The 27,802-nt window shown below is 43.7% G+C and overlaps 1 protein-coding gene across 2 annotated transcripts in view; it reads left to right on the top strand.

Annotated features, from left to right (window-relative positions):
* Positions 1–14,491: 14,491 nt before the first annotated feature.
* The window catches only part of ANXA5 (annexin A5), a 29,088-nt gene continuing 15,777 nt past the window's right edge, over positions 14,492–27,802 (top strand). The window contains exons 1-5 of one of the 2 annotated variants that reach the window (XM_070504699.1): positions 14,687–14,861; positions 15,011–15,054; positions 21,240–21,333; positions 25,907–25,991; positions 27,286–27,380. In XM_070504699.1, the coding sequence (XP_070360800.1) occupies positions 25,979–25,991; positions 27,286–27,380 (108 nt within the window). In that variant the 5' untranslated portion in view covers positions 14,687–14,861; positions 15,011–15,054; positions 21,240–21,333; positions 25,907–25,978. Of the gene's footprint in view, positions 14,862–15,010; positions 15,055–21,239; positions 21,334–25,906; positions 25,992–27,285; positions 27,381–27,802 lie in introns of both variants that reach the window. The other variant, XM_044767291.2, reaches the window with a different exon arrangement.

Here is a 27,802-nt window from a genome sequence, read left to right as displayed (position 1 = left end):
AAATGGAAGAGAAAAGGAAAGCAGAGTTCAGGAGGCATAACACTCTGATAAGTAAGAGTTCCAGAAAGAGAGAATACAGAAAGCTAGGGTAAGACATTTTTGAAGAAATAATCAAGATGAGTTCCTTGAAAACAGAAGGACATGAGTTCATAGATTGACAGAGCTCACTTAGCGCCCTGCAGGATGAGTGCAAAGTCAAAAATTCAGCCTAAGGCATGCCATTGTGAAATTTCAGAACCTTGGGAGATAAAGAAAAGATCCTACAGGAGGCAGCCCCATGGCTTAGTGGTTAAGTTCGGCACACTCTCTTTGGCAGCCTGGGTTTGGTTCCTGGGTGAGGACCTGCCTGTCAGTGGCCATGCTGTGGTGGCAACCCACATACAAAACAGAGGAATATGAGCACAGATGTTAGCTCAGGGACAATCTTCCTCAAGCAAAGAGAGGAAGATTGGCAACAGATGTTAGCTCAGGGTGAAACTTCCTCAGCAAAGAAAAAGAAAAAAAGAAAAGATCATACAAAGTCTTAAAGGTGAAAAACAGATAAAAGATCCAGATCAGAAAGACACCAGACTCTTACTGTCACACGGGAAGGTAGCAGTCAGTGGCGCAATCCTTTCAGATTTCAGATGAAAAAAATTTTTCCAAATCTTGATTTCTATTTTCTGTCAAATTTCCAACAAGTGTGAAGGCAGACTAAAGACATTTCAGACATGCAAGTTTAAAAAATTTTACCTCACTTTTAGGAAAATACTGGAGAATCTATTCCACCAAATAAGGAAATAAACTAAGAAGAAGACATATGACAGAATTCGAAATATGATGTACATGCGAAAAAAAATAAAAATTAAAAAAAAAAAGAAGCCATATGATCTAGGAAACAGGACCTAAAAAAGGAATGAGACAAAGGGACATCTGGGTAGGCTGACTAGTTTTCCAGCTTGCATGGGCCTGAGGGAGGTCCCAGATGCAGGACTTTCACCCTTAAACCTGGGCTAGTCCCTGGAAAACCGGGACGAGTTAGTCATCCTATGTCCAGGATAACAGTGAGGAGAAGACCCAAGCGGAGAGCTGGCAGCAGACGTGGAACAACTGGACCAGACAGGGAGAGAGTGCTCTGGAAGGGATGTCTGGAAAACACATCCAGGGGAAAATATATGCATACATGTTTGTAGATGCATAAAAAAATATATGCATACATATTTCTTGTTGAGTTTGGGAGAGAGTTTAGAGATAAATAAGTTGTAGGCACACAGTCAGTGACACCAGCAAGGGTAGAAGGGACATCAGGGAAAACAGAAACTTACAGATGAAAGAAAGTGAGATTGGAGGACATTAACATGGCTCTTCTGTGAATCATATTTATATAATCATGATAATGAAGTACTGACTATTGTTCAAACCAGAAATTATAACTATTGAAATGGTGATGGTGGAGAAAGAGGGAGCAAGAGAGTGTGTGTGAAGAAGGCTCATAATTGTTATCTTCCATGGTATGGAGTCAGTTAAATACTATCCTATAAAAAGGCATGTGATTTAAAAACGTAGAGGCCAACTCTAGAAAAAAAACAGTTAAAAGAGTTGAGAAACTGTACTTCTGGAGAATGGAAGTTAATAGTGGGAGCGAGCAAGGTGAGAGACTTCTTATTGTAAACATTAAAAAATTTGATTTTTAAAATTATGAACATGAATATCTTTGAAAGAATTATATTTTTTAAAAGAAGTCGGCAGCTTGTATTTTAACTTCATTTATATAATATTTTATCATTCAGAGTTTTTAATTTTAATGTAGTCAAATGTATTAATTTTTCTATGATTTGTTCTTTGTGGTCTTAATTACTTCATTAATATGATGTCAAAACACAATGTAGATTGAAAAAATTGCTAAAAAGCATGTACAGTACATTGCTAATTACGTTAAATTTGAATCATGCCAAGCAACACTATACATGGTTTTTGATGAGATACATAAATAACGGAGATACATAAGCAGGAATAACGATGTTAATACTACTCTGTAACATTTCTTTATTTTAAAATTTGTTTAACAAAGTATTTATTGTAACGAGATTGGTAAAAAAGTATCCTTTTCCTTTTTCTATAGTAGTTTGAGAGATTTCGTAGTTAACAAGAAAGTCAATAGGCAGCCACAACACAACGAGGCGAGGGTTACACAGAGGAAGGTAGGGAACCTAACCCAGGTTGGGAGGGTCGATTCGGAAAGACTTGGGAAGGAATGCCATCCAAGCTACAACCTGGGGGAAACATGGGCAGCGCAGGAGGTGAGGGGCTGCGGGTGGGCCAGGGGTGGGGCAGCAGTATTTCCCTAAGAAAGTAAGGGGCGCTTGTGTTACGTGTGTTGGGGGAACGTGGTAAAGACCCTGTAAACCATGTTCGTGAGTCTGGACCTCATCCCGAGGAAAGGCGGAATCAGAACCGGAGTTGAGCAGCAGGCAAGAGCAGGTCCTAGGAGACAGGGCGAGGAATCTGGCGTCTGTACGTAATTGGTAGAAGCTCGAATTCTTTACAAGATGGTTTCTCCCCCACGTGATGCCTTTCCTTCTCACTGGGCCTCCCGTTTGTGCCTTGGCCGCCTGCCCCACGCAGATGGGGCGCGGTGCTAACTGCTGTCCCCTGGCGGCCGACGGGGCCCCTGCCGCCCCGAGTGTGTCCCAGGCTCCCTGCCTCTTCCAGCCGCAGCGCCCCTCTGTCCCTCGGGCAGTCCCAGCTCGCCACTGTGAAGGCCCTGCCCATGTGGTTTCTCCCTTTAGTCTCCTTGCTGTGCCAAAAGCCCTCTGCTGTGGCCTCGGGGGATTCCGAGACGCTGAGTCACACGCGGGGCCTCTGACGCTGCGACTGACTCGGTTCCTCTGCCGGCGGCGTGCAGGGGGCTCTGCCTGCGCAGCAGCGTTTTCGCACAGAGCGTCTTGGAAGAGAGGAGAGCTGACCCTGGGCTTTCCTCCCGAGTGCGGCCTGAGAGGGAGGGCGGGGCTCGCGCTAAGAATCAGAGGGTTTTCATCGCGGCTCAGGCTGCTGAGTTTTACCCTTCTCAAAGGTAGTTTTTGGAAAATATTTGTTTCTCTTGTGGGATGTGAAAGCTCTTTCTATTTGCTGTTCTGAATCTCCCCTTTACACCTTTTAAAAGAGAAGTTACCCTTCCAACGGGGAAACATCATTTGCTTTTGGTACTAGGCACTATTTTTTTTATGTCGTTTTTTAAAAATTGAGGTAAAATTTACATACAGTGAAATGAACGTAAGTAAATTGTAAATTGTGAGTTTTGAAAAATATATATACCCACGTAATGATCACTCACATAAGACGGAGAATCTTTCCACCACGTCCAGAAAGTTCTCTTGCTCCCCCTTTTAGTCAACTGTCCTCCTACAGAAAACTGCTCTTCATTTCTATCCCCATAGCTTAGTTTTCAAGTTCCTGAACTTATAAACGGAATCCCGTAGAATGTATCTTTCTTGTGTCTCTCTTCTTCCATTCAACATGTTTTTGAGATATTCTATGTAGCTGTGTTCTAAATACCATTCCATTATATGAATATACAATTTATCTATTCTTGTTTTGATGGACTTTTCAGTTGTTCCTACACACTAATTTTTAAAATGAGTAAACTGTGTAAAAAGATTTAGAACTTTTCTTCACAGTGGAGAGTTTTCTTTATGAAATCACAATTACATTCCTAGCTGATTATCTAAAAACTTGGAATTAGAGTCTCTGTTTGTATCCTATACACTCTGATTCTTGGGAAGATGGCAATTTGAATGTGAAAAGAGAATATATATTTTTTTTTTCGGTGAGGAAGATTGACCCTGAGCTAACATCTGTGCCAATCTTCCTCTATGTTGTATGTCACAGGTGCCACAGCATGGCTTTATCAGCAGGGTGTAGGTCCATACCCGGGATCCAGGCCTGCAAACCTTGGGCTTCTGAAGCAGAGCGCACGAACCTAACCACTATGCCACTGAGCCGGCCCCAGGAGAATGTGTCTTGATGCTCCCTCAATTCCTATTCTGAGTCTTTAAAGCCATATTAAATAATTATAGATTTTTGAAATCTTCCTTTGCATGTTACTGTATGAATGTTGAGTAGCTAAAGCACTGAAAACATTATTTAACATAATTATTTTTACTGTGTTTCAAAATGAGACTGGAGAAATAAAAGACAGGTCATGGGTATCATTCAAAACCCAGGTGAAGCGGGGCTGGCCCTGTGGCCGAGTCGTTAAGTTCGTGCGCTCCGCTGCAGGCGGCCCGGTGTTTCGTTGGTTCGAATCCTGGGCGCGGACATGGCACTGCTCATCACACCACGCTGAGGTGGCGTCCCACATGCCACAACTAGAAGGACCCACAGCTAAGAATATACAACTATGCACCAGGGGGGCTTTGGGGAGAAAAAGAAAAAAAAAAAAAAAAAACCCAGGTGAAGCTTGAGTTAGAAAGTCTGAGCACCCTACACTTGGATCTGGGTCTGGAATTTCATTCATGTTGACTTCTGTAGGTAAACTGTTTGAATTAGTTATCTATTGCTGTGTAACAAATTACCCCAAAACTTCATGGCTTAAAGCAGTAGACATTTTTTAATCTCATACTTTCTGTGGGTCAGGGATTCAGGAGCTGATTAGCTGGGTGGAGGTGGCCCAGGGGCTCTCGTGAGGTTCCAGTCAAGATGCCAGGACACATGGTCAAAGAGGAGCTTTAAGAGAAAAGATGCTTGCCATGGGTCTCGAAGGAGGACTAGGAGTTCATGAGGTGAACTAAGAGAACGTGGGGGAGGGTGTATGAGGCAGGCATGGGAGATAACAAAGGCAAAACCAGGGAGCCTTAAGCAGTTTGTTAGCAAGAAAACAAGGTGGGAGTAAAGTTGGAGGAAAAGTTGGAGGAAGGTCAGAGTACACCTTGCTGAAGAATTCTGACTATTTTCCACAAGCAATTTGGATCTGCTAAAAATCTATGGATTTTAAGCAGGGAGTAACACAATTGGATTTGCATTTAGAAGATAAAGTAGAGAAAGGAGAAATTAAGAGGCTAGTAGAAGACTATTGTAATAGCAAATGGGTAGGAGGGACAAGCAGAGGTGTTCCTAGAATCTGCCACCTTCCATGTGGTGGTGGAAGGGATTCATGAGGGAAAGTCAAGGATCCAGAAGTGCTGCCAGAATTCTGCAAGAGTGACTGATCAACAATGATGTCTTTAACCAGGACAGAGAATGTGAAAGAAAAGGCTGGTCTGGGAGGAAAAACAATGAGTTAGGTTTGGGCGTGTTGGTTTTGAGTTAGCGATGGGATGTCCCGGTTGAGGCATGAGTAGCAGAAGCATAGATATGAGTCTAGAGCTCAGTTGGTGATTTAGAAGTGTCATTTGCTATGGCCAGGCCTGCTGCAGACTGGGTGACACAGTAACAAATGGGACAGTGAGCTGTGGCTCAGTGGGGAATCCCTTGTATATATCCTTGGTTCTCAATGGGAAAAATTTTGCCCCACAGAGAACATTTGGCAATGTTGGGACATATTTTTGTTTGTCACAACGGGGAGGAGGGGTGGTACTGACAAATAGTGGGTAGAGGCTGGCGATGCTACTAAACATTCTACAATGCAGAGGACAGCTCCTCTTGTCTATCCCCCCCACAAATAATTATCCAGTCCAAAATGTCCACAGTGCCGTGACTGAGAAACCCTGATTTACAAAAGTCATCTCTTCTAGGAAATTCTCCACAGATTGAGTGACCATATTGGGGGCTGTGACTGGGGTCTGTGACCTTGCCAGTCCAGTCAGATTTTTCCAAGTTGAGCATGGGGAAGAAAGGTTTTGTCAAGCGGGAAGAATGTGTGCCTGAGGTAATTGTAGCCGTGTTCTAGTCTCAAGGAGAAAGCAAGTCTGTGAGAGAGGAAAAGGAGAAGGAGAGAGCTATGAGCATGTCGTCAGTCACACTTTCCCTTTATTGGCGTTTCTGTTTTTTGGTTTTTTAAAAATGTCTATGAACTTAATGTGGGAAAGAAGGATCCTGCTTCCATAAAGTTGAAGCTACAACTCACTTCCTGAGTACCGTGAAGCTGGAGAGGCATGGCACTACGCTCCACCACTCAGAACCAACCATGGGAGACTAATTCAGGAGAGGGAAACCCAGTCAGGGCTGGGTCAGACCTGCCCAGCTCAGGCCCTCTTGGATCCAAAACATTTTATATAATGGCAGAGCAACTGTGCACCTCATAGGAAAATTGTGGGCCAAGTAGCAGGCTCATGATGAAGGCAGAAAAAAAGGAAAGCATCCAGAACTTAGGGGTTAAATCCATTGGTTTGTGACAGGGAAGGTAGCATGCTTTAGTTTCACAGTGATATGCTTGGATCAGTCTGGCAGGACTTTGCCCTAAATAGACAAAATACCATCACCATTAACCCAGGCACGTCTCCCGTGAGGACCGGGGAGATCTGAGATGCCACCCCATCCGAGGTCTCCCAAATTGATGTCTCCTGGTATGTTTTGCTGATGGTGTCTCCTTTATAATATACTGTAACTGCCAGATTTATGCAGCAGCCTGCTTGTTTTTGCCAGGGTTCATTTAGGAGAAGAGAAGCCACTCTAATACAGTTATGAAAAGTTCAATATAAAGTGTTGGTGGCTTTACCAACTGCTGGAGAAACTGGGGAGCACAGGTAAGGGAAGCCACCACTGAAGAGCTTAGCCTGAAGTACCAAAGAGGGTTGGGGTTCTCAAGAGATGGCCAGGAAGCTTCTGCAATCCTCACAAAGTCCACCGACTGTTTTGGTCTGCAGTCTCAAAGAGTTGCTGGTTCACAAGAACTTTCCAGGATCTTGCTGGGTATTTCATGTGGGCCCATGCCTCTGACTGCAACTCTCACCTTCTCTATTGCAGCCCAAATCTTGGCAAATGCCTCTCACTGGCAAATTCTAACAAGGGTTTCTGGGAAATGTAATTCCAAGCTTTTCCTCCACAATGGAGAAGAGACCTTGGAAAGAGGTGGCAATGACAGTGGGTACTCCAGCGGTGTGTGTGGTGTGACCACTTTAGCAATGTACGGATACAAATGTTTCTTCTGGAGATGCTGGTAGAGTGGGGTGGAGAAATGTGAGCTTTCAGAGGCAATAGGTCTGAGGTTCGAGCAGGTTCATGCCCAGCATCAGTGGTGCCAGTGGTGGCTTTGTTAGCAAACACAAACACAGGTTCATTTACCCACTGCACAGGAGGGCCAAAAACTGGAAATGCTAGGCTTGTGGCAAGGAAAGAGGGTTTATTATGGAAAGGCAGCCAGATGAGGAGATGGGAGTTAGAACTCAGATCCACTTCCTAGAAGGGAAAAAGGTAGGAGTTTTTGTCTGGGTTTTAGGCAGGAGAGGGAGCGTGTGCTGGGGTTGTAGGCAGGGGAGGGGGAGCGAGTGCTGGGGTTTTAGGACGGGAGGGGGAGAACATGTGGCCTTGCTGGTTGACGCCTTCCCACCAGCCTGTGTTTGGCCTTGAAGACTGAATTATTTCTTTTCCCTTCACTGTCTGGACTTCTCTGGTTGGTTTTCATCTTCAGCCTGTGTTTGGCCTTGTGAGGCCGAATCTTGATGCCTGGACCTTGACTTCCTGGGAGAGACAGCTCACTCATACACTAAGGAGGGACAGAAAAACCTGGTTAGTTTTAAACAACAGTTGATTACGCTGAATATGCACAGCTGCAGTTAGCAAAGCTTATCTTAAAGGTTTTGTTCTAGAGAAGATTTTTTAACTCCTTAGTACTTGGTTTCAGCTTCTTGAATGGAGAAGTTGGCAGTGTGATTTGGACATGGTCCAGGCTGCATGGCCACCAAGCATGATTTCCGGGTCCTACCAGATACTGTGCCAGCCACCTAAAATCTTTTAATAATTTTTTGCTGAACATAGTTAGAATGGTTCTGTTGTTTATAGTTAGCTTGCCAGACACAGCTTCCCCCCAAAAAATCCCTTACCTAAGCTAGCTTGAATTGGGAGTCTGTCACTTGCAGGTGAGAGTCCTGACTTGAACAGCTTTGTTAATTTAGGCTGAGAGGAAGAAGCTAGTGGAAGGAAAGGATTTAAATATAGGTGAGAGCAAGATCACAATCCTGGAGGATGATCCTTAAACCTCAGAGAGGAAGAGTCCTCTTTCCCTCTGAGTGAGGACGGAGGAGTTAAGAATGGGTGTGGCAAAGATGAGAGGGGGGTGTAGAATGAGAAGTCAGGGCAAGTAGGCTTGTTAAGTAGGAATTCAAGCCATCTGCTGGGAGCAAAGGGTGAAGGCTAGGATCTTAAGAAGAGCAGTGAGAGAGTAAAATAAGTATCACGAGGGATGGAGAAAGAGCTGAGCAGGCACACATTAAAGGGTTCCTAAGGAATGCTGAGGGTCCGGTTGACACCGATGACCCCAAATGTGTTGTGAGGCTGTCTCTGGTATGATCTGGTTGTGTCCAGTTGCACTCAGCAGCCTGAACATAGGGGCAGGTGATGGTGGTGGTGGGGGGGGGGGGGTCAGCTGGATGCATGAGGAGAGTAGACTGGAATAAGAAGAGTGAGAATAATGACAAGGTGGTGGATGAAATGACACACTATATAGGCCATAGGTTGGATAGAGAAGAAACTGGAAGCAGGAGAAAGGATGGTAGGCTGGGTGAAAAGAGAGAGGCTAGAAGTTTGGATGAAGTCAGAGAGTAAATCAGAGGTGGTTGGAAGGGTAAGAGAACATGGAGGACAGGAGGAAGCCATCAGAGAGTGGGATTTGACTTTAAGATTTTAGAGGAGGAACCGTTCAGAGATTGACAGCGTCCCACTGTGTGAGAGTGACTATTACACACTTTCCTTCACCTTCCTTTAGAAGGCGAGTCCTCTTCATCTTCTTTCTCAGGCAAAATCCCTCTTCTCAGTTTTCTTCTTTCCTGAACCTTCATTCTCATCTCATCCAAATAATAAGATTGCATAAAGGGAAAAAATGAACACTGCTGTTCCATCCATCACATGCCTTGATCCCTGGTAGGCTGACTTCTGGGATGGACACACACATACCCACCCTGCACAGGGTCTCCTTGTATGAGCCTACTTCCTCCTCTCTTACCTCTGACCCTAAAGTTAACAGACTCTGCTGCATTACCTCATTTCATCTGTTAGACTGAGTGCTCTAATTCAACAGATTGTGTGTATCTTTTTATTTTAAATCATTTGTCCTTAGTGCCTCTCATAGCCTCTGACACACAATAAATTTGTTGAATGAATAAAGAAAAATCCCAGATAAAGAAACCAATACTGAGGGGACCATAACCTGGGCCCAGGAGTGGGAGTGGGCTGGGGGAGAGGGTTCGAGTGCTGAGAGGTTGCCTGTTGATAAGCAAGGCCGGCAGCTGTGGAGCAGCTGGATTCATAGGGACTTAATTTTGGTTTTTGAACAGGATGGGTGGGGACTGAATCATCAGCATGGAAGATGAGGGTGGGGTTTAGTGGTGAGCGTTTTTGGAAGGAGAAAGAGCGATGATAAATTGAAACCAGTCTTCCTGTTATTTTTAGGCATTAAACAAATGAACTCATCTAATCCTAACCACCACCCCAAATTAGGAAAAATCAAATCAAGTTAGCACGCCAGTAAGATCATAAAACAAAACTTTACCCACCCAGGGACGAGTCCTCTCCAGAATTCAGAACCCCTATCTGAGAATACATCTGTTCCTCTGGCAGCATTCTCTCTTACAAGGTTTCCTTTTAGCTTTTTCTTTTCTTCCCCATCATTCTGAATATCAATGGTTTGCAGATAATAGCAACTTTGTTAAAAATAAGAACCCCACACCACAATGGATTCATTCATCCATCACTCATCCATTCAAAACATTCCTTGAGCAACTACTAAGTACTGGGTACTGTGCTAGGTGCTGGGGATTCAGCAATAAACAAGAGAGATTGGATGCAGGTCCTCTTATAAGTAAGCTGAGTATTTTTATTGCCTCTTTTTATTAATAGTTCTGAAGATCTAATCAAGCTTAAAACATTCTGCCTGAAAGGTTATGAGAATCTTTTTTGCCTAATTATTTATCTAAGACCTACATTCCAGTCTCCTATTAGGGAAGTTGATTTGTATTTTACTAGACAAATACAAATAATGTTTTGAAAAAAAAAATAGTAGAAGGATAGCTAAAGCTAAAAGTTTCCTGAGGAGTCTCTGCTTTAAATTCTGGTGAGTACATAGATCTCAATAAGAGGATATTACCACTGTGGGCTCAGGACAAGGTTCTGGAAGGAAATCTGGACTTGTTTCCCATAAGGACACTACAACCACTTTAAAGATAAAGACAAGGATGTGGAGCCACTAAAATGCTGGCTACATCCCAGTAGACAGCTGGGCTGCTGAGGCGATGGTAGAAACAGATATGGCAGAATCTGCTGAGAAATGCAGCCTCACCCCACTTCTCACCCCAGCACCTGCAGGATGGACAAGGTGAGGCCAGGTAGGTGGCTTGAGTTAAATTCCAAGTGGTGCTCCTGGAGTCTCTGGCACCATCAGATGGGGACCATGGCGGCCTGCGTATGGAGAAGAGTGTAAAGGGTGGGGGTCTAGTCTAGCTGTACGTTGACAGGTGCTACTCATGGAAGACTCTGGCTGAGGAAGAACAGGAGGCAGAAAGGCAATGGCACCAGGAAGCATCAGGATGGGCTGGAAAGCTGGAATCTGAGAGAGGGGCTGTGATAGAACAGGTCCCGCTGCAGTAGAGCAGTAGCGGGTCCGGAGGAGGTTCATTTTGTTTTTGATGTGAAGTAGGTGCTGAATCATCAGAATAGGAGCTGAGAAGAGTAGTGAGAGTTTTCCAAGGAGGAAGAAGCATGGAGGAATGAAACCAATCTTGTTACACTTTTTAGGCATTTTTACAAATTAGTTCATTTAATCCTAACCACCACTCTAGGTGAGGAACCTGAGGATCAGAGAGATCACACACCTGGCACACAGGCAGCGTGGGGATCTGAACCCAGTTCCCTCTGACTTCAGAGGGGGTGCTCTTTCCAGCTCTGATGTGACAGGCAGGATGCTCCTCCCTCCCCTGGCATCCATGACCCCTACCTCACTCCTCAGGGTTCTCCCGTCTTTCCTCTGCCTCTTGTAATTTACTTTCCTTCTTCTTTGAGTAATCATAATTTACAACAAATTATTAAACAAAATTAATTTAAAAAGTAGACTAGTTGAAAATTCTATATTCTTCTAAAAAACAAGGCTCCAATTCTTCTAAAATTAGGGAAAAATTGTCTTGTACTTACTGACATAAAGCCTACTACTCATTTTTTCTCTCTTTATGGATCAGTATAATTAAGGGAAACAGTAGGTCAATGAACACATGATCAAAATATGGGAGTTGAGAGATGTAGAAACTGCAACCTGAAGAAGCTCAGAGACTTGTTTAGAATAAATTGGCTGGTTCCTCAATGATCCAAATAATTGAGGGAAGGAGTGAAATAGGGAAAATCCCATGTTTACAAATCAATTGAGTTTCAAAAGTGTGTTCGTAAATCAGTTATCTGACATTTGGTTTATTTCCCCAATGAAAAGAAAATTTTAGGTAGGGATGTGACCTAATTGTCTCATCAGAAAAGAGCTGAAATCCATCATTTGTGTCTAAGAACAGTACAGCAAACCAACCAAAATTATAACGCAATATTTAAAATTAACACAACATAAGGATGACACGCTAGGAAGGACTTTAATTTTAAATGCACAGACAGAGAATTTTAATTCAGAGGATGGAAGGGTTAACTGGGGAATCTGGTGTAGATTCTGAAGATGACCTTTGGACACTGATCAGGGACATTTGGGGATGGATGACAGACACTTGTTTTTAAGAGCTGGCAAAGGCGATTTCTTGAGTGCCCATTATTTATAACACTCACTAGTTAAGAAACATCCGTCCTTCAAAATCCATCAGTTAAACATACCACTCAAAGCAGAATCTTTAGGTGGCAGTTTCTCTTCATGCACTTACCACTCCAGCCATTTTAGAAAATTCAGTTCACACACACACAAAGGCACATGCCTTCTTTTGGTTTCCTTGTTCACTTAACCAGGTCACCCATTCTCTTCTTTATTGTCTGATAAAATGTCCTCCCTCAAAGACTAATTCAAATGTCACAACAATCAATTTTTTAAATCCCTTGACAAAATTTAGCTGTCTCCTCTGAAACCAGTTGCATTTTGATTGTATTTCCTGCATTTCTTTCATGGCTTACAGTCTGTCTTCTGTTTTAGTATTTGCACTCATGCTTTATAACATTAAAGTGTAAACGCTTGTGTTTGCCTTCTCCACAGGTGCTCAGGAAATAGTTGTCAGATACAATTACATTGTACCAATTCAGGTTTCTGTTCACCATCTTCTCAGAATACCTTCCAACCTCCTTTGCAAAATAGTAGCCTCACCCCCATCTGCTAGCCCTGCTTTATTTTCCTTATAGCACACGTCATACTGGACATATTTGTTTATTGTCTTTCTCCTCCACCAGAAGGTATGACCTATGAGAGCAGGGACTTTGTTTTGTTTACTGTGTTATCCTATCTTCAGCACTTAGAACTGTGCCCGGCCCAGACTAGGAACTGAATAAATCATGTACTGTACTCCCCCCTTATCCTTGGTTTTGCTTTCTGTGGTTTCAGTTACCTGTGGTCAACTGTGGTCCAAAAATATTAAATGGAAAATTCCAGAAATAAACAATTCATAAGTTTTAAATTGTGCACCATTCTGAGTAGTGTGATGAAATGTCTCTCCATCCCACCTGGGACATGAATCATTCCTTTGTCCAGCGGATCCATGCGAGCTGTATCTGCTACCTGCCTGTTAGTCACTTAGTAGCCCCCTAGGTTATCAGATTGACTGTCACTTATCACACTGCCTGTGTTCAAGTAACCCTTAATTTACTTAATAATGGCCCCCAAAAGCAAGACTAGTGATGCTGGCAATTTGGATATGCCAAAGAGATGCCGTAAAGTGCTTCCTTTAAGTGAAAAGGTGAAAGTTCTTGACTTAATAGGAAAGGAAAAAAATTGTATGCTGAGGTTGCTGAAATGTATGGTAAGAACGAATCTTCTATCTATGAAATTGTGAAGAAGGAAAAAGAAATTTGTGCTAGTTTTGCTGTCACACTTCAAGTATGTATGTATAGGAAAATCGCAGTATATATAGGGTTTGGAACTATCCATGGTTTCAGGGATCCACTGGGGGTCTTGGGATGTATCCCCCGCAGATGGGGGGGACTACTGTAACTGGAAGTGAAAGCAATACCAACTAGGGTATTAGACCCAAGACACTGGGTCTAATAATTCGTTGGTTCTATCACTATCTAGCTGCAGGACACAGAGCAAGTCATTAACCCATGATGAGCATCATAAAATTAAGATTGTTAAATATAGGATCTCTGAAGTCTGGTGTAATTCCAGTACTCTGAGAGTAGAAAGTGAGAGAGGCAATGAAGAAACGAGTTCAAGTGAATGTGTGTTGGAAGAAGAATCCTCCAGGCCAGATAAAAGGAGCTACTCTTGGTGTAGGGCGGAGAGAACATGAAAAGTATGAGTGAAGAGAGACGCAGAGGAAAGGGCTGCCTTCAGATACACAGGCCTGTCAGGAATGCTCTGGAAGAGGTGCTGCAGTGGGGAACCTGAGGCCCTATGAGGTGTTGGGCTGGTTGAAAAGGGGCTCCCAAGGAAGAAGGAAGGCAAGCTGAGAGGGGCGGGTGTGTGAGCTCCACATACTTTGCAGTTTTGCCCCCTTCCCAGTAAACAACCGCTCTGCTGTGACTTTGTCAGGGCCTGATTAAGCTTGTGGCTCACATGGGAAAGCAAATGAAAAGTTCTGTACAAAGAGCCACATTAGTTCTCCATTTAATTTACGACAAAACCTCTTCTTTATTCTCCAAAGCACACTAGATTCTTCTCTCTTATCCTGCATCTCCCAGCACTTTGCTCCTCTGCTAGTTTATCTTACTGTGTCTTACTCTTGGAACTTACTACTGCAAGCTTCTGTCCTGTCCCGGGCACTCCGCCCTAGTGCCTCCCCTCCCCCACACCAGTAAGTCTGAGAAGGGCGCTGTCGTGGTTTCTTCTGCACCAGCCTAGTACCATACCCTGCAACCCCCTCCCCGCCCCCGCCTCAGGTGCTCATATATTTTATATCGAACTAATATAGGACATGGCTCAAACCTGTTATAGTAAAGTTCTAGACCGGTTTTGAAACTAGAAATCGATCCCAGGCAGAGGGTTTGAAATACCCCACGCAAGCTACCAAAGGACTATGCAGTTAAGAAAGGGCCATCTAGGAAGCAACCATTCACACTTAAAACACACACACACACTTAAAAACAAACTTGGGAAATGGTCCTCCAAGCCTCAAGCTTTTCCTAGACCATGGCAAAGACGCGCTGTTCTCGGCCCCAGCGACTTTGTCTCGTCTTCCAAAAAGACGCCCACGCCCCGCTGAGTCCGCGCACCGGGCGAGGCCACCGTTCCTGCGGCCACAGAGAAAAGGGAGGTCCCTGTGACCCCCAACCGGGACTCTGGGACAGCACCCCACGGCCCCCCAGCTGCGCGTGGAGCACGCGGTCCCCTGGGGTTCCGGCAGCAGCGCCCCCTCCAGATCCAACGCAGCAGCGGCCGGGCCCCACCCGGGCTGCGGGAAGGACGAGGACAAGCCGCGCCCCGCGCAGGCGCACTGAGCCCGGGCGGGGAGCCGGGGCGGGGCCGGCGGGGTTTCCGCTGCTCGGAGCAGACTGAGCGCCGCTGCCCGGAGCGTCCCGCGTCCGCATCCCTGCCCTGCCCAGCGCGCCGCCGTCCCGCGCTCCGCCGCTCTCCGGGAGGTTCCGGGCGCTTGGATCCTCCTGCCTGGGTGAGTGCCCCGCTAGCCTGGAGAGGGGGCTCCCTCCGGAGAGGGGGTCGGGGGCGCCTGGCGCGCGGACGCGGGCGGGGAGCTGTCCCCGGTCTGCGGGGCGCGCGGGTCTGGCTCGCTAACCCCGCGCTGTCTCTGTTCCCTTGCAGTCGTGCATCACCTTCTCCCGACCCGAGCATTCGCGATGGCACAGGTAAGGCCGGGCGACCCCGCGGCGCGCTCGGATTTCCCAACTTTGTCAGCTGCACCAAGGGAGTCCTAGAACTTGTCTAAAAGCCAAAAAAGTTTAGGAGTCAACTGAATCTGCCTTCGGGAGATCTTACACTTTTCCACTTTCCCCTTTGCTCGCCCCAACCCCTTTCCTCTGTCCCTGCTTCTTCCCCGGGACCCGCGCGGACCCGGTGGAGCCGCCCTTCGGCCGCTGCAGCCGGTGACGTGGCCGGGGGTGGCGCGCTCCCTCTCTTGAGTGAATGTGTAAGAGGGGCCCTTCCCCAAATCCAGAGGCCGCTAAAATTAGAACCAGAGCAGGAACAGCTCGTCTTGGTCACGTGAGGCGAACGCTGTGTTTTTTTTTTTTGGCTTCCTTTAGTTTTTACTCCAAGTTTCCTGTATTTTAATACATTGGATGGGCACTGGCTGTTTGCGGTGGAGCTCGAGTGGAACTTTTTCAGGTTGCTCAGCCCTGATTTTACTAAAAGGAACTATTCTTCGTCGGCACTGATTTTTTTTTTCTTTTCATGCGAAAGATTAAACAGAAGAGCTGCTTCTCTTAAGTAATGAACTCGTGGAACGAGTTCTGAATTGAATTTGCCTTGAGATTGTTTAAGAAGTTGATTACCTAATTATTGGCTCTCTTTGCTGTTCTTAACATTTATTCACCATATGGGAAAGAGAAAATCGTTTAATTTATATAGCAGTCTTTAAAAATTGACCGTGTAGGCCGGCCCGAGGCCGAGTGGTTAAGTTCACGCGCTCTGCTTGGCGGCCCAGGGTTTCGCCAGTTCGGGTCCTGGGCGCGGACACGGCACCGCTCATCAGGTCCTGCTGAGGCGGCGTCCCACATAGCACGACCAGAGGCACTCACAACTAGAATATACAACTATGTACCGGGGGGGCTTTGGGGAGAAGAAGAAAAAAAAGAGGAAGATTGGCAACAGATGTTAGCTCAGAGCCAGTCTTTAAAAAAAAAAAAATTGACCGTGTGATAGTCTTTTGTGAATGAAATATCAGTGCTTAACAACTCCACCCCAAAACTAATTTTTCCAAATCTCATCCATTTACCTGGTTTGTCAGAGTACAGATAAATTTTTTTAAACAAGTGTTTTAACTGTTTAAACAATGCCCTCTCTCATTTAGAGTTCACTTTTTTTTTAATCAGATTGACTTATCAAAATTGAATAAGGTTTCATGGCCTTTTCCAAGAGAAAATGGGAAGATTAAGATGAGTTGGTAACTTTATTAAATTTATACAGTGCTTTCATTCTTCCTCTTTTGCACTTAAGAAATATTACAATAAACCATTCTCATTTCAGTGGAAATTTTGGTTTAGGTTCTTCCCCGTATAAAAGATACTTTTATGTGGAATTAACTTTCCTTCCCTGAGAATTATTTTTCCTATCTTGATATACTAGTGTGGTGATATAAATGATGATTTAGCAAGCATCAAAGAATAATTCCCTTTATCCTTGCTCGTTCGACTGTTTCTCAAATCTTTTTGTAAGTTTACCCGATGTCTGAAGTTTTTCAGTCAATTCCTTTTAATTATGGAAACTCTCAATCCAAGAGAGCATAAATGAACATGTCTTTTCACTTGTGACGATTTCAAAGAATGAAAATATGTAGTTCAACGGCCCTTATATGTACAAAACCTGGGAAAATGGTGACTTGCATTTTAAAATTATGTACATAATCTCTATCACAGTATTACACCAGGATTTTTTTTTTTATCAAAACTGCAGTCTTTAGTCATCATAAAAGTTACCAGGAGTGTTAGGAAAGGCACAGTGCTGAACTTTGCACTAGGTTTGTGATTAGTTATCTTTGGAAACCATAGAAGTAAAATACTTTGTTAAAATATTTAATGTTAAGATAGTTTTATTGTCTTTATGCTTACCTTTTGATGGTGTACACAATGCCCACATTATGGAATTGCCCTTTTATTGTCTAAAATTTCCCCTGGACTCCAGTGTAATTGTAGGAAAGCTGAAGCAGCGTCAGTGTTTGTTTTCAAACGGTTTCTATGGTAGTGCCTGTTGCTGGCCTGTTGTTTGGGGACCAGAGACATCCACTCCATAGCCATCTGCACCGTAATGGAATCAGATGCCTGAGTCTTAGAGGTGCACGTTTTGGCAATTTAAAATGTACTGTTAAATATTAATGACTTAGATATTAAAAAGTGAAATTGTAGCCTCCCACAGCAGTAATTCTTCATGTTTATGAATTCTATCTTCCATACCAGCGTTGTTTATTTTTAGTTAATGTTGGGACCACTCTACCTATAACAGCTGCAAGAGTCCAGGAGTCAGTTATTGTATATGCAGATCCTCAATCTGACTTACAATATTTTGGGTTAGATTTCTTAAATTGGGTCCCAGCCTATTTCTTTCTTATTGCTTAACTGGCTCATGTAGGTTTTTTTATCTCACTGTTTAGCTAGAGCCAAATTGGCTCATAGATATTTTAATTTATTTTATTTAATTACTTAAAAGTACATTCTGTACTTGTGTATTCTTTGGTTTGGAAAAATCAAGAGTTGGCTGTATTTCATGGATGAATGATCCATTTATTTTATTTCAATTTAAGGCTTTTGTATCTTTAGTTTTCTTTAAGATAATGAAACTTTAAAAAATTAGATTCTGGGCATTCTGAACTTTATTTATAATGTAGTTTATAACGAATTAATATATTCAGGGCAATAGGAATGTCATGAAGGCAAAATCAGTCTTCATAACTTTTCACTAGAAACTTCGTGAACATCAGAGTTATTTCCCTGATATGTATTTAAACTGTACAAGGTTAGGTTAGAAGTTTTTTTGGTTGGCTGGAAATCATTGTGCTTTGTAACTTACAAAGGCCCTGTGCGGAACAAGCAGAATCAATGTAAATGAGTAAATCTGAGATGAGGTCCATTCCTGAGGAGTTGGCTGGGTATTGATTGCATCTTTTCATGCCGTTCACTTTAAGGTCAAATCTCTCCGTAGAGATGATTCTTTCTTGGGATCTTAGATCAGGGTTAGCTGTTACCCATGGCCTGTGCTGCTTCGGGTTAGTCTCTCGCAGTTTCTGATTCCTTTGACACTTGTCTTCATTTTGGATGCTGAGAAAGACCCAGATCCAAAACTGCGTGGCTGCTTTGCAAGCCACTGTGCAGTTCATTGGCATTCAGCAACATTAATTTCCTTGTCTGGCATCTAGTGCCCCTTGGAAGAGCTGCACAGGTGGCAAGCTAGTTAGAGGTGACAGTCTGTGGTTTTCTTCAAAGTAGTAGAAAAATAACAATATTTTTACATCATAGATCCATTTCTGAAATAAATTTTATTTGTATAATCTGTATACTATTCTAAAACTTCACAGACACATCAGTTGATTTTTTTTTTAATTAGTGCTCCTAAGTCCTTTGCTTTAAGTGTTTTTTGGAACCAGCCTTTCAGTTTAGTAATTTATATAATGTGTAAACCTATAAGCAATTCATTAATTGGAAGGAATGCGTATTCCAGTTGGTGTCATTTCTTTGGACACCAGTTCCTAACTTCTCTTTACTTTCCATTCATGAATGTCTGAAGCTTTTGAGTTGTGCCTAAGATTTATCGATATCACAGATGCATTGCCAAGTCCTTTGTATGCATTGTTTAGTGCTCACAATATAGTTTTGGAACTAAGTATTACTATTTCTGTTTCACAGAAGAGGAAATTGAGGTTGCTTAGCTGACATTGATCATATGGGACAAAGGAGGGAAGGCGTTCTGTGTAGAGGCGACAGCAGCAGAGTTAAATGCTCAGAGCTGTAGAGGAGTCTGGCAGGACCAGGAGCTGCAGGCAGTCTGGTGTTGCTGGAGTGAAGCTGCAGTCAAGTGGGGAGATGGAGCCCTGTCTTGGAAAGCAATTCTAGAAAGGCACACAAGGAGCCAGAGCTAAAGAATATGAACCATTTCGTAGGTAATGGAGTGCTGTTAAGAAGTTGTAAGTTGGGGTGTGCCATGGTCATATTTGTATTTAACAGAGATCACTCTGGTGCCAATGTGATGTTGCATTTGTGGGTAGGGAGGTGGGGTGGCGGTGCAGGGGTTGAGGGAGAGGAGAAGAGGAAAGCTGTGTATTGAAAGACCACATCAGAATCTGTTGCTGTAATATCAGTGAAATCTCAGGGTCTTAAACTAGACAGTGGCTGGGACTTTAGACAGGAAGGGACTGTAGAAGAGAATGGGCAAATTCGATTGATGAGTGGGTAGTTGGAGGTGAAGGGTCATGTCAGGGTCAAGGTGACTGGCTTGCTTGACTTCATGGTTGATGGTGTTTTTCTTTGAGAAGGGAATGCAGGTTTGAGGCAGGGGGAAAGACAGAGTTAGTGGTGGATTTGTTGAATTTGAGTTCCTTCCAAAATGTTTAGGTGGTGCTATCTAGTAAACAGCAGGGTATATATGATCTTTAAATCCTCTTTCATCTCTAGAGGTCATCCATTTGTTTATGTATTATCCATCTCTTCCTACAACTAAATAAGATTTAGTTGAAGTTAACTTTTTTCCTACCTTTGTGTAGGACCAGCCGTGTTCATCAGATTTCTGCACCTTGTCTGGATACAAAACGAAATAAGGTTGTGAATTCATGCGCACGCTTCTCTAATATGAGAAATCTATAAACTTGGTTGTTTTCTGAAGCATTGGTGTGAATGAATTGATCAGCGAGATAGGTTTCAAGTGCAGTTCCCAGAATGCCTGGTTGAACGGTTAGGTAGAATAGCCCTCGGCCCCTATGTGTAGTCAGTGGAGGGTCAGGCGATCGCCCTGTAACTGACTCAAGGTATCGCTGTTATTCATGGGCAGTTTAACTTTGCGTTTTATTGGTATTTGCCAAGGGGAGACATTCTTATAGTGACAGGGAGGTCACCATAGGAGAATTAAAGAAACAAGAAAAAGCTAAATCATATTGACAAAATCTTTATTTTGTTAAGTTATCAAAAACTTCTTTTCTGCCACTCTGCAGTGACTTAAGCTATTTTATAGTGATGCTTTTTTCCCTTACACTTGATTTTAAGAAAGAGCTGAAAGGTAGGATAATCAGACAAAATGGAAAGAAGCAAAAATAAGAAGGAACATGAAAGGGACAGGAAGTTATGCAAAACTAAGCAATAGTTCTAGCCAATTCAATTTTAAGGCTTTGAACTCTAACTTCCACTTTTTTGATGGGATTGGAGCAAGGGTGAGGACTAGGGCTTGAGATCTGATTCTATGTATTTGTCAGTCCTGTCGGAGCTTCTAGCTTTTTTCTGATTTTTCTTTTTCTTTTGGATTGGCCCTGAGCTAACGTCTGTTGCCAATCTTCCTCTTTTTTTTTTTTTCCTCCCTAAAGACCTAGTACATAGTTGTATATCCTAGTTGTAGGTCATTCTAGTTCTTCTGTGTGGGATGCCACCACAGCATGGCTGGATGAGTGGTGTGTAGGTCTGCACCCAGAATCTGAACCGGTGAACCCTAGGCTGCTGAAGCGGAACACGCGAACTCAACCACTCAGCCATGGGGCCGACCCCTTTCTGATTTTTATTTTACTTTGCAGCGCAAATCACAATCATGTCACACTGACATGATTTTCTCTCTTTTCTCTCACTTCTTTCTTAGTACGTGATTTTCAGGTTTTTTCTTCTTTGCTCGTCAGCGGGGCCCATTATCATAGGAAATGTTAATGGGCCTGTACTGTGTCCATCAGGTAAGACCTGAACTGCTCTGACTGGAGGGGGTGGGCAGAACTCTGTCAAATGGACAGAGTTGGCCTCCCCCCGTCCACCTTTCCTGGTGACCCCAGAGGGCTTTTTGCAAAACTTGAGCCTTAGAAAAACCATACTTAAAAATCACCGTACAGCTGCTTAGCAGTTGCTCAGCTATAGTAGTTTGCTTCATGATCTCTAGCTCCTGATTAGTATTGTGTGGGACATTGGGTAGATGTTTGATTAATATAGATTTCATTGAACTGGCAGACAAATTAAAAAAATTAGTTCTCCTCTGTGTCTTCAGGAAAGCTTCAGTTTAAAGTGTTGCAGACGGTCAAATGCTTTCTCATCTTTAAATTTGAAGTTATCTCTGTATTATTTTCCTATGTTTTTAATTCTGTGTGTAGACAAGCAACCCTTCACTTATTTTTGGTTTCATTTTATTTTGGCATACCTAGTCCTTGAAGGAAAAGAACGTTTTCATTTAGAGCAAACAAACAAACAGAAAAAGCCTACAAAATTATAGAGCCAGAAGAATGGATAACTTTGAAGGTGAGAGAAGAGTGAATTATATGTTGGGCCCCCTATTGTCTGAGAATAGATGATAATTCCCCTGGTAAGGCATTGGTGGCAGGGGATAAGGGAACAAGGATGGACTGAGGCTGGGGGAAGGGAGCAGTACCTCCTTGTAGGTGGAATTAACCTGGATGAGGTGTGAGAGTTTAACTTGAGGCCACTGGGAGCCACAGGAAGCAGGGGAAGCCCTCCTGTATGAGTCATCTCCAGTCACAATTGCCCAGAGTACACGGCTTTGTGTGGTGAAGGATGAGGTTTGGACAGGATGTCCAAACAAGGGTTCTGCCCTGATGATTCATGTCTGTGAGTCACGTCTGGTCCCCTAAGACCGTTATGTGGCTTTGCTAGCTCTGACCATGACTCTGATCACATGCAGTGTAGCAAAAGTGCGTCCCAGTTTCTGGAAAGCTCTCAAAAATACAACCAGTGGTTATTTCTTCTTAGTTAGTAGCTGAGATTCTTAGGATCCTTCTCTTCCTTCCATCTTTCACATCATTTCGTTCAGTCTCAGGGGTCAGATGGCTCTTCTTTTGAAGGCGAATCTCTTGTCTTTTCTGTTCTTAACCTCTCCTTTGTTTTTAACTTCTCCATCTACTGGCAACATCTTCACAGCCTGTAAACTGGATAAAGTGTGTTTTTAAAATCATGTTTTAAAAAAACTGTCATTTGTAAAATGCGAGTACACGGCCATGCGCTCCATTCATCCTTTAGTGCCCTACAATTAGGCTTTTTCTGCCACTGAAGACCTCCGAGTTGCCAAATCCAGTGGACCGTTTTTGGTCTTCCCTCTTACTTGACTTCCCTGTGGTACTGCACACCACCTTTTCTTCCTTTCCTCTTGGAAGGTCTTTATCCTTTGGCTTCCACGCCATCATCCTCTTTGGATTTTCTTTTTACTTTTGGGAGGCTATGAGCATTGTGGTTAAGAGCCCTCTGTCCCAATGGCCTGTGTTCAAGTCCCAGCTTTGCTGCTTGCTTTCTGGTCGCTTGGGAAATTGGCCAGACCTCTCCAAGCCAGTGTGTTTCTTCATCTGTAAAATGGGGTTTCTCTGTGATGATCCCTATGGAGCTCTGAGCACGGTGCCTGGCTCATTGCCGCCCTCAGCAGATGTTAGCTGCCATTCTGATTGTAGATGACCTGCCCTGCTCCTCTGGCTCTTCTTTCCACCCCATTAATAGTGGCTTGCTTGATAGCCTCCTCACACGGCACCAGTTACCACCTCTGTGCCCCGGTTACTGACAAGCCTGCTTCTCTCCCAGTATGGCTGCAGTGAAGAAAGGCAAGACCAGCCAGCCTGTCCCTCATCCATAAAAGGAATCATCCTGCATGGTTCCCTTCTGCCCTGACCGCGTTCCGTGTGTCTTCTCCTTTCCATTTCCACTGCGCCTGACATAGATGAGGTCTTCATCTTCTTCTTCTTAGTTTTTCAACAGTCTTCCTGTCTTCACTCTTGCGCAGTGCATGCCATTGCCTCCACTGCTGCCCCGGTAATGCCACTGTGCAGAGTTGACTTTGTTCTTCCCTGTGTGAATGTCCTCTGAGGGCTTGCCGTTGCCTGCGGCGTGAAGTCTCTTCTTCCTCGCGTGGCTTTCGAGCCCCGCCTCACCCCTCTCCTTGACCTTCCCCTTATTTGTTTTTCTCTCCAACCTACTGCTTGTTCCAGTCTGTTGAAATACTTAACCCTTTGTCCAAAGTGCTAGATTGTTTTATTCCATGTGTGTGTGCATGCTGAAATAACTTCCTGCACTTCTTTACTTTCATGAACCTGCCTGGCAAAATCACAGGCATCATTTAAGACATTTTTGGGAGGTATTTCTGATTTCTTTTCTTTACACCCTTCTCACCGAGTCCCTCCTGTATGTGCTCACACCACCCTGATCAGACCTCTGTGTATGTATGCCCTACGCCACTGATTCTTTACATTCCTGCCATCCCTCTTGACTTTTCGGTCATGATGTTTTCCTAGTGATTAGTACAATACTTGGCACGTGGAAGGCATTCAAAAAATGGTTGTTGAGTGAATGAATAAACAGCCAGGTGAACTAAGTAATCTGTCAGTACCAAGTTCTCACATTGCAAGAACCTGGGGTATTTATTCATTTTTACAGTGATATTGATAGTATCTTTATAAGCCATTTGAAGTCCCACTAAACATAGAAACTGCAGTTAGACCTGAGAGAAATAGCTTTCCCAAGCCATGCTGATTTTGAAGGTTTGTCTTCTCAAGTCTTATTTATTTCCCAACCTATTGATCCTTTTAATTATGTTGAACCATATGAAATTGCCAGTATTCAACCATCAGTTTCATATGGCTCAAGCTATAGGACTAATAGAAAGGAATTTGTTGGTCTTTATGCATCTGTATTTTTTGTAAATAGGGTGGAAATGGAGACTAGCCTGGCTGTGGGTGGATTTTCTACTTGGTAGAATGAAGAGCTCTGGCTTAGTTTCATGACCTTTCCCATGAAATCAGTGGGAGCGAAACCCTACCCTCCCTCTCCTTTTCTGAGTTGGCCACACTCCTTTGTTTAGCTCAGGGACAGAGGGAATGAAAGCTGCTACAAGTCAATCTGGGAGACCAAACTGAGAAGCACCCCTCCTCTTGGATTGTGTTCTTTTGGCCTCGTAATCACAACACTGAGGTTTTCCTGTAGGTTCTCTCATGGCTGACTCTTTGTTCGGAGGAAAGAAGAGTCTTCCGTCTTTCCTGAATAAGAGGAGAGACAACTGTTAAAGAAAAAAGTATTCTGATGCTTGTTCAAATGGTAGGGAAGATTTTCTTCAAGACTGTTGCAGTAGGGGTCATGACCATTACAATGGGGAAGAGAGGTTGGGTTCAAGTCTGAATATAGCAAACACTGCTGGGGATTTGCAGCCAACAAACAGGGGGAGGAGGTCAGTGGGTGGAAAGTTACTAAGAGGAGACATCAAGGGTAGGGAGATTCTTGCTAAGCTGGCCTAATATGTTTCTTGCTGAAGGTAGCCCGTGGACTCATACATTAGAGATGGGAGAAGAGGAACTCAGTCAGTTATCAAGGGTTAGGGGATTCCTCCCTAAACTGACTTAGGATTCTTGCTACAACTGAGCTAGGCAGGCTGAGGACGAGACCTAGTTGAAAAGTTGGCTCAGAAGAACCTGTCTAAAGTTTGGTCAAGGAGACAGTCTTTGTCACTGTCTCCTGGATCCATGAGTGCTACTTTCTCAGGAGGCATAATTTAGTGCCACTGAAGAGAGCTGGCCTTTGGCTCTGTGACCATGGAAATTCTTCCCCATGGCTCTCTCTCTCTGTCGTCACCTTTTTTTATTGGGTTGGTATTATGATATTATTGGCAAATGCAGTAATTGGAGGCTGAGATGAAAGGGAAGTTCTTTTCCTTGTAGGTGGTTGTGCTTCCACACATTCATAATAAAACACACATGATTGTGAAGCAGACAGGTATTGTGAACCCCTCCCCCTTAGAGCTGTTGTTCCTTGGTTTTAGATGGAACCTTAGCAGGAGTTTTGAAGGACTTCAAAAACATTTATTGGTAAAAGTAAATGCTTGGAGCCTCTCTTTATTATAATATAAAAATTCATGACTCAGTACCGGTAAAGCCTTCTGATTCTGAAGAGATAATGATATTACAGTTTTTTTGAGAAGCATTAATGTATTTTGATGATTAAAAGCACTGTATCTGAGGGGCTGGCCCGGTGGCGCATCGGTTAAGCACACATGTTCCACTTTGGTGGCCTGGGGTTCGCTGGTTTGGATCCTGGGTGTGGACGTGGCACTGCTTGACAAGCCATGCTGTGGTAGGCGTCCCACATATAAAGTAGAGGAAGATGGGCACAGATGTTAGCTCAAGGCCCGCCTTCCTTGGCAAAAAGAGGAGGATTGGCAGCCCTTAGCTCAGGGCAAATCTTCCTCAAAAAAAAAATTTAAAAAAATTTAAAAAAAAGCACTGTATATGATAAAATAATGGGTAACAGGAAACTTTATAAAAATATCTTCCAATATACCCTTATAAAGTTCTAAATTCAAAGATTTGTATTCTTCTGGCACGTGAACTACCAAATATCTTTTCATGCTTTGCCAGGTTATCTTAAAATCCCTAAGTAAATATAAAGAGACAGGACTAGATGGCAGTTGTGTAAGAAGAGTTTTGCTCAGGGTTCAATGCCTAGGGTGGGCCATCAAGTTTTCATGCAGGCTCAGCATGCTCCTAGATCAAAGTGATTCCTAATGGGAAAGAAGCCTGCAAGGAAATGCGCTCCATGAATCAAGAGGTGTTGGTGGAGCTGGACCCCTGGGGGCGATGCCCAAGGGAACAGGACCTCGGGAGCCAACCTTCCCACTAATGATACTACAGGTGGGCCAGGGTGGCTCAGGAGCTGAATTGGTCCTTCTCATCCATGCTTCACACTTCAAATGGGGTTATAGATCTTATAAAATGGTAAATTTATTTAAAGACGGAACATGATACACAGTGAGTGGCTTGCTGTTTATGTTATTTGCTTCATCGCATTAGTCATGCTGTGAATAATGTCACTGTGTTTCCTGTCTCAGGTTCTCAAAGGCACCGTGACTGACTTCCCTGGATTTGATGAGCGGGCTGATGCGGAAGTTCTTCGGAAGGCCATGAAAGGCCTGGGTGAATACAAGCCTTTTTTGTTCTAAAAAAATGTGGCATTTGTTTTTCGGAACAAACAAATCATTGATTTACAGTAAGAGTAATTTTAGAACATTTTGATCTGAAATGCACAGAAAGAGAAAAGATAGATGTTGATTAAGATAACAGAATAATATGACTGACCATCCAGTGCTCAGGCACATAGACTGAACAGGAAGTTACATTCGGCCTCTGTGCTTCTCAGCTTTTCCTGTATGCTGGCTGACTGTGTAGATGAGCGGACGTTGCCAAGTGCTCAGCTCTGCAGCTCTTTGTTCCCTGTGCCCAGTCAGATGTTCAGTTCTGCAAGTCTCTTTCATTCCACTGTCTTCTCTTTCTAGCCATTGAAAAAGTCTCATCTCGAGGATTTCCACAGATAGCCGATGCCCCTGTCCTCAGCCTCCTTCTGCACTAGTGTCCATGGGTAGGGATCCACCTTCCTCAGACTTGGCTGTGTCGAGTCACTCTCAATTCCAAATGTCCTGTGAGATTTCCTCTTGGAGCAGGAGTAGGTGCAGGCCCTCTGGCCTTGCAAGGCCTTCTCTGGTTTCCCCGCCCACCTTGTGGGCCTGGGCTCACATTACAGATTGCCTTGGTCTCTGATCCAGCCATGCTGGACCATCTGCTCTTCATGAAAGCCCTGTATTTTTCTAATACTGAGCTTTTCCTGCATTCTAAAGCCTGTCCTTCTTCCTTACATCAGTGCCTATCAAAATCCTTCAAGACTGTTTTGGTGTCACCTTCTATGTGGAGCTTTTCCCAAAACTCCCTTCCACCTCTTGTCAGCTAAGACAACCTCCTGTGAACCCCGTTTAACCCCTGGGCCTCTCCTGAGCACTCCTCACGTTCTCCCCTAGCTCACATTATTTGTGTGTCCTTATATTTTTTCCTCTAAATTGTGTGTAACCTGAAACCACGGTCTGTATCTTTCTCCTCTCTCAATCCCTTGCAACACCCAGCACTTTGCGCCTTGTGAATAGCTGTTATTTGAGTAACTATCTGTTGCAAGAAAAGCTAGGTGCGCTCAGTTTTTAAAAAGTCAGGAGTATTTTTGTGCCGACTTCACAATGTGTCAGGAATAAGGGGTAGTATATATTGGAAATAAGATGACATTTTACGTATTGTAAATTTTATAGTTCAATAAATTACTTAATGAAATATATAAAATACGTTTTGTGAAGTATGGAATTAAAGTGACTGGGGAGCTGGTTACAAAGGTTATTGGGATAGTGGGCATGTGGATGCTGAGATGTAATCGTTTGAACGTAAATTGCAGGCACGGATGAGGAGAGCATCCTGACGCTGCTGACATCCCGAAGTAATGCTCAGCGCCAGGAAATCGCTGTGGCTTTTAAAACTCTGTTTGGCAGGGTAAGACCGCACTTCATCCCCAGGTGGAATGTGAGAGCAGCTGTAGGTTTTAGACTAGTTTGAAATCTACTAATGTTCTTTCGTAAACATCATTTATTTTATGATTCTGACTTTCTTCCTCTTCTTTTTTTTCTCCCCCCCAGTTTCTTAATTATCAGCTGTTGGTATACAATACTGCCCAACTTGTCCTCACATTATTGGTTTTTTTGCTGTGCTGTAGAGGTGCCAAAAGGCCGCTTGGTGGTGACTGCCCCTCTTCTTTTCCTCTGTGCTTCCCACTCAGGATTGTTTTGTTGTCCCCTCGTATAGGTGCAAACCTGTATCACAATATGTTTTGTTATGACGCAGTCACAGTCTTGGTTCCTTTTGGAATGGTGTTTTAATCAATGAGTTTTTCATTGATTGATTTAAATGCTTTTATT

Source organism: Equus asinus, chromosome 3, assembly GCF_041296235.1.
Source record: "Equus asinus isolate D_3611 breed Donkey chromosome 3, EquAss-T2T_v2, whole genome shotgun sequence".
Taxonomy (NCBI): Eukaryota; Metazoa; Chordata; class Mammalia; order Perissodactyla; family Equidae; genus Equus; species Equus asinus.
The sequence above is the reverse complement of the archived record's forward strand: the minus strand, read 5'-3'. Positions and strand labels throughout refer to the sequence as shown.